The 5,777-nt window shown below is 52.7% G+C and overlaps 1 protein-coding gene across 1 annotated transcript; it reads right to left on the bottom strand.

Moving 5' to 3' along the window:
• Window positions 1-767: 767 nt before the first annotated feature.
• On the bottom strand, window positions 768-5,337 carry NEFL (neurofilament light chain). Its single transcript, XM_062510652.1, has 4 exons — window positions 4,256-5,337; window positions 3,107-3,231; window positions 2,022-2,332; window positions 768-1,324 (listed from the first exon to the last, which is right to left on the bottom strand). Exons 1-4 carry the CDS (start codon window positions 5,303-5,305, stop codon window positions 1,149-1,151), a joined length of 1,662 nt encoding a protein of 553 aa, XP_062366636.1. The 5' UTR covers window positions 5,306-5,337; the 3' UTR covers window positions 768-1,148.
• Between the last annotated feature and the right edge of the window lie 440 nt (window positions 5,338-5,777).

Here is a 5,777-nt window from a genome sequence, read left to right as displayed (position 1 = left end):
CCAGTGCATAAAATCAAAAGTTACCCCAAAATCCCGTGCAAAAATTCACGCAGACAAATCTTTCCGTAAAGTTTAGCACAGCCATTAATGCCTATTTTAACTCAAATTTCCATGGATTTAGCTCATTTAAACGGGTTTTATTTGCAGGATTAGTGCTTGCCCTTACAAGGTTTAATTTGATGCAGCAGCTTTAGGTCATTGAACGTTGAGCACAGGACTCTGCTGTGGAATTGCCAGGCTGTGCTGCTGTTGAGGTGCTTCTTTTTTCTGCTCTGTCAAAATTTTAAAAGGCTCAGGGAAATTCTCAGAAGTGAGGCCTCTGCAGCCCAGAGAGAATTAAGTTCAGACAGCACCTGGGGGAGAGAGGCAGCTCCTTCCCCCACCCACGGTTTGATTTTAATGTTATTTTTGAGGATATTCTTTGCTCCAAGCCTCACCCACACCCTCACTTGTTCTTCCATCCTCTCCCTGATCCTCCCCCCAGACACTGCACAGCTTCCTGCCACAATTTAGCAGCCACGTTTTCTTTCCCCCTGTTTTGGTTCGATAAAATTCCCATTTTTCAGAAGGCAGCTCTTGCCTGTTGCACCTTCAGCCAGTGAGACCCACCCCAGCCACCACCACAGCCCAGGATATTTGTATAAAATGTGTGAAATTTTACACCCCACAAGAAGTTTTTTTCCCCACTTCTCATTCACGAGACGAGTGGGATAAACCCTCTTGTGAACCTTTTAAAGGCACCAGTGACACAGGACACGCACGAGGAATCCGTGTAAGCATTTCTGAACTTTATTGACAGCTTTATTGCACGTACTTAGTGAAGCCTCCATCATTTCCCCCACTCACCGTTTCCACAATTACTTTAAATGCAACTTAAAGACAACCTTTCATTCCCACCACTTATTTCCCCCCACCCCAATTTAAATGTTGAGGTTCTGGGTCACCCGGGGAAGACAGAAGCCCTGAACTCATACGTGGAACCATGCGGCACTCGGGGAGCAAGCCTTGGGTGCTCTGCAAGCAAACTCAGACTCGGCACAGGGAGAAACATCATAATCATGAACTGGAACCTCGGTGGGCTCTGAATTAAATAGGTGGGACTGCAGCTGAGCTCAGTCACTGGTTTCTCATGGAAAGCTGCCCTCAGATCAAGCTTTCTTCTTGCCTTCGCTCTCCTCCTTCCCTGCTGCTTCTTTCTCCTCCTTCTCTTCCTTCTCCTCCTCAGCAGCTTCCTGGGACTCCTCCCCTTCTTCTGCTGCTGTTTCTTCCTCTTCTCCTTCCTCCTCCTCACCCTCTTTGGCTTCTTCTGATTCCTCCTTAGCACCTTTGAAGGACAGAAAGGCATTTCACATCCAGGAACAATTCCTGATCCCAGTTCAGGGGGAATTCCCCTTAACCCCACACATTTTGGCGGCCAGCTACAAAACTGCTGCACAACCAAATCTCTCCTGGATTTCAGGGCAGTGAAACACTGCATAAAAAAAATCACAACCTTGAAAATGTGCCTTCAAGTGGACTTAAAGTCTTCTGGACTCAGTGCTTAAAGCCTTACCCAACGTGAATTATCTTTCACTGCTCTCCAATTGGCTCTTTAGCTGTAACTTCACTGTAATGAAACTTTACATTAATGAACCCCTCACAGTTCAATGGCCACCAGTGCCATTCTGGCAGACAAGTGATGTCACCACTCACTGAACCCAGGAATTCCAGCCCCACTCATCAGCTGATGCTCTCTCGGAATTCATATTTAGCTCAGGATGTCCTTACTCCTTCTTTTGAGGATCTGAACGTCATCACTGGGGTTTTTGGAAACCTATAACCTACCTGATTTGAACACTTGACCTTATTTTCCCTTCAGTATTTAGACTTTCCTGGAAAATTCCACGTGCTTAACTCCACCATCCTTTGACTCATGGGAGTAGAAAAAGAAAGAACTTGAACCATTAAATTTAGTCATTGGGTCTCTGGGGTTTATCCCATAGGAGCAGCATGACTAAAAAAAAAAATAAATTTAAAATTACCTTCCTCTTCTTCTTCAGCCTCTTCTCCTGCTTCCTCCTCTCCTTCCTCTTCCTCCTCACCCTCTTCTGCAGGAGCTGCCTTGGCTTCTCCTGCTTTAGCAGCCTCGATGGTTTCCTCGATTTCAATCTGCTCCTCCTGGACGTGGCTGGAGTAGTAGGTGGGGAAGGAGCGGGTGGTCATCAGGTAGGAGCTGGACTGGAGACCACTGTAGGCAGACCTGCCGAAGGTGGGGGCACTCTGGCTGTAGCCACTGGTGATGCTGCCCACGCTGGTGAAGCTCAGCCGGGTCTCCTCCCCTTCCAGCAGTTTCCTAAGCAGGAAAAAAAAAATAAAAATTATAAATAAATAAATAAATGAAAGCAAGGAGAAAGGAGTTGGCTGTGGCAGCATCACGAGCCCTGCAGACTGCACACCTGGTGATTAATTCAAGGCCGGTTTTGCACTTTGTGCCGGGACTACCCTATTTTCTCAGAATAATTTCTTCCGTTGTGGGTGAATTAATACTTTTCCTTCTTGGAAAGGATAGGAAAACCTCTCTAGAACCAGGTGAGGCTGGAGGTGCATTTTGCAGCTTGCACAGACTAGCGCAGCTCTGACAATTTGCTGCTGAGCTGGAAGATAAGGTTTGGAGCTGCTCTCTCACTATCCCCCCTTGTGGCTTCCACAGAAATTCTGTTCCAGCATCCAAATCTCAGTTGTCTGAGACAAAACATCACAGCTATTTAGCAGCAATTCCGCTGGAAAATATTTAATTAGTAGATTTACAGATAAAGGAAAAATCCCTGTTCTTGAGGGCGTGTGAGGGATTTCACACTTTGAGAAGGAGCCATTGGCATCGAGGAGCTCCGTTGATACAAAATCTCTTCCCTGATAAAGAACAGGCACTTTTATCTGGAAGGGCGGAGAACTGAGATCGTTTCTTACCGAGCTAAAAATTCTGTGTGCACATAGAGAGGAACTGATTAAAGCTTGCCACAAATCTATGAAAATTTCTGCTGAGGGAGGATGATAAATAACCTGAATTCTCCTGAAGAGAATGGGAACTGCTCTGAGACCTGGCTCATTAAAACATCCCCCACCATACCTATAAGCTGCAATTTCGATGTCCAGGGCCATTTTCACATTGAGCAGGTCCTGATATTCCTTCAAGTACCGAGCCATCTCACTCTTTGTGGTTCTCAGCTCATTCTCCAATTTGTTGATTGTATCCTGTTGGATGGAATAATATTGACAGTGTAAAATTCTGTTCCCTCAAGTCTAGCAATAATCACAAGGAATTTTTCCAATCCTTTTAACTTAATCTTGCTCTGGCAGGCAGAAACTGCACAGATCTCACTCCACCCTCAGCCAAAAAGCATCATTTAACACCTTTAAAACCTGGCAGGTTTTCTACTCCACATTATGCCAGCCCTAGTTAACACAGAGCCCAAATTTCTGGTACTCAAGTGCTAAAGCATCCGTGAAATTTGTGTATTGTTTCATTTTGATTTTGGCCTCTACGTGTTTTTTCTAATTTTAGTTCAGAGATACCCACGGATGATCCTTGTGGGTCCCTTCCAGCTCGGGATATTTTATGATTCCGTGGTTTTTATTTTTATAATTCAGGCTGTATCAGTGCATGGACACATGATATTTGGCTTCGTCAGGGGCATTTTGCATTCTGATTTTGTAACTCCTCACACTTTAGGTAAGCAGTGCCAGAAGTGCTGTCCCCATCCCTGGGATGATTTCAGTAATTCAGATCGTGATTTGGGTCTGTATTTACACACCACACCCCGCTTTACAGCTCCGTGCCATTCTGCACTGTGATTTTGGGGTGTCTTATCTGCATCAGGCACAGCACAAACCAGGAGCGACGCCCCCAACAACACCTCACAAACCTGATCCCCTCACCTGGGAGACTGCAGAGCCCAACTCCCCTCAGCTGCAGAGCCCAAAAAACCCTGAGCCCCCTCAGCTGCAGAGCCCAAAAAACCCTGAGCCCCCTCAGCTGCAGAACCCAAAAAACCCCAGCACCCATCTTTCCACCTACAGCGCCCAAAAAACCCTGAAAACCCGCACCCCCGAACCCTTCACACCCCATCGTCCCCGCACCCCCGAACCCTTCACACCCCATCGTCCCCGCACCCCCGAACCCTTCGCACCCCCGAACCCTTCACACCCCATCGTCCCCTCCCCGAAGGACCCCGACCCTCCTCCCCTGCGGGGACCCGTCCATCTCCCACCCCCTCACCTGCAGGGCGGAGATATCCGCGCTCTGCTTCTCTTCCAGCTCCTGCAGCTGCTTCTCCAGCGCCTCGTTCATGCCGCGGGTGGCCTCGATCTCCAGCGTCTTGGCTTTGAGCAGGCGGCGGCTCTCGGACACCTCGTCCTTGGCGGCTCGCACGGCATCCGTGTTCTTGGCCGCGCTCTCGCTGAGCACGGTGAAGCGGCTGCGGAACCACTCCTCGGCGTTCTGCATGTTGCGCGCCGCCAGCTTCTCGTACTGAGCGCGGATATCGCGCAGCGCGGCCGACAGGTCGGGCTTGGCCGACACGTCCATCTCCACCGACAGGTGAGCGTACTGGATCTGCGCCTGCAGCTCGGCCAGCTCTTCCTCGTGCACCTTCTTGAGGAAGGCCAGCTCGTCCAGCAGGCTGTCCACTCGCTTCTCCAGCTCCGCCCGAGCCAGCGCCGCCTCGTCCGCGCCCTTGCGCACCTCGAGCAGCCTCGCCTCCGCGTCCTCGCGGCTCAGCACCTCCTCCTCGTAGCGAGCCTGGAGCCCTCGCAGCGTCTCCTCCAGGCTCTCCCGCTCGCCCTGCAGCGCCTGCTTCTCGCTCGTCGCCTCCTCCGCGGCCAGGCGCAGCTCGCGGATCTCCTGCTCGTACAGCGCTCGGAAGCGGGAGGGCTCGGCGTGCTTCTGCCGCAGCACCAGCAGCTCGGCCTCCAGCACCTTGTTCTGCTGCTCCAGCTCGTGGACTCGCTCGATGAAGCAGGCGAAGCGGTCGTTGAGGTCCTGCAGCTGCGCTCGCTCCTGGCTGCGGATGGACTTGAGGTCGTTGCTGATGGCGGCCACCTGGCTCAGGTCCAGGCTGTCCACCGAGTGCAGCAGCGAGCCCGAGGCGCTGGAGGCGGCGTAGCTGCGGCGCACGGACACGGAGGACACGGGCGCGGACAGGCTGGAGTACGCGGAGCGAGCCGAGCCGAAGCCGCCGCCGCTGCGCACCGACACATGGATGCGGGGACTGTCCGCGTAGCGCCGCTTGTAGGACGGGAAGAACGGATCGTAGCCGTACGAGCTCATGGCTGCGGGGGCCCCGGCGGCTGCTCTGCGGCGGGCACCGCCCGCATCCCGGTATTTATGCGCGGGGAGGGCGGGCGGAGCGGATTCCGGGCGGGGACGGGGCGGAGAGCGGCGACATCGCCGCGGGGAGGTGGCGAGCGGAGCGGTCCAGGCATTCCTTCAGTGCTGAGATGGCCGGAGCTGTCCAGCCATTCTTTCAGTGCTGGGATACCCGGAGCTCTCCAGCCATCCTTTCAGTGCTGGGATACCCGGAGCTCTCCAGCCATCCTTTCAGTGCTGACATTCCCGGAGTGGCACGGGCCGGAGCTCGCCCGGTGGTGCCTGGACAGCTCCGGGAATCCCAGCAGTGAAAGGATGCCAGGACAGCTCCGGCCGTCCCCGGGGTCGCGAGGGGCTGTGACCGACCCATTATGGAACATTCCCGACTCGGCCCCGCCTCGTCATCTCAGCCCTCCTTGGGCTCAGCCTCGGA

Source organism: Cinclus cinclus, chromosome 29 (assembly GCF_963662255.1).
Source record: "Cinclus cinclus chromosome 29, bCinCin1.1, whole genome shotgun sequence".
In the NCBI taxonomy this organism is placed as follows: domain Eukaryota; kingdom Metazoa; phylum Chordata; class Aves; order Passeriformes; family Cinclidae; genus Cinclus; species Cinclus cinclus.
The sequence above is the reverse complement of the archived record's forward strand: the minus strand, read 5'-3'. Positions and strand labels throughout refer to the sequence as shown.

Bases quoted from the DNA above. Each gene is read 5' to 3' on its own strand.
- NEFL (XM_062510652.1), bottom strand. From the start codon at position 5,305: ATGAGCTCGTACGGCTACGATCCGTTCTTCCCGTCCTACAAGCGGCGC. The intron at 3,232-4,255 runs GTGAGGGGGTGG...TCCATCCAACAG, and splicing joins CGGATATCTCCGCCCTGCAG to GATACAATCAACAAATTGGA. The intron at 1,325-2,021 runs GTAATTTTAAAT...TGTCCTTCAAAG, and splicing joins GGCTGAAGAAGAAGAGGAAG to GTGCTAAGGAGGAATCAGAA.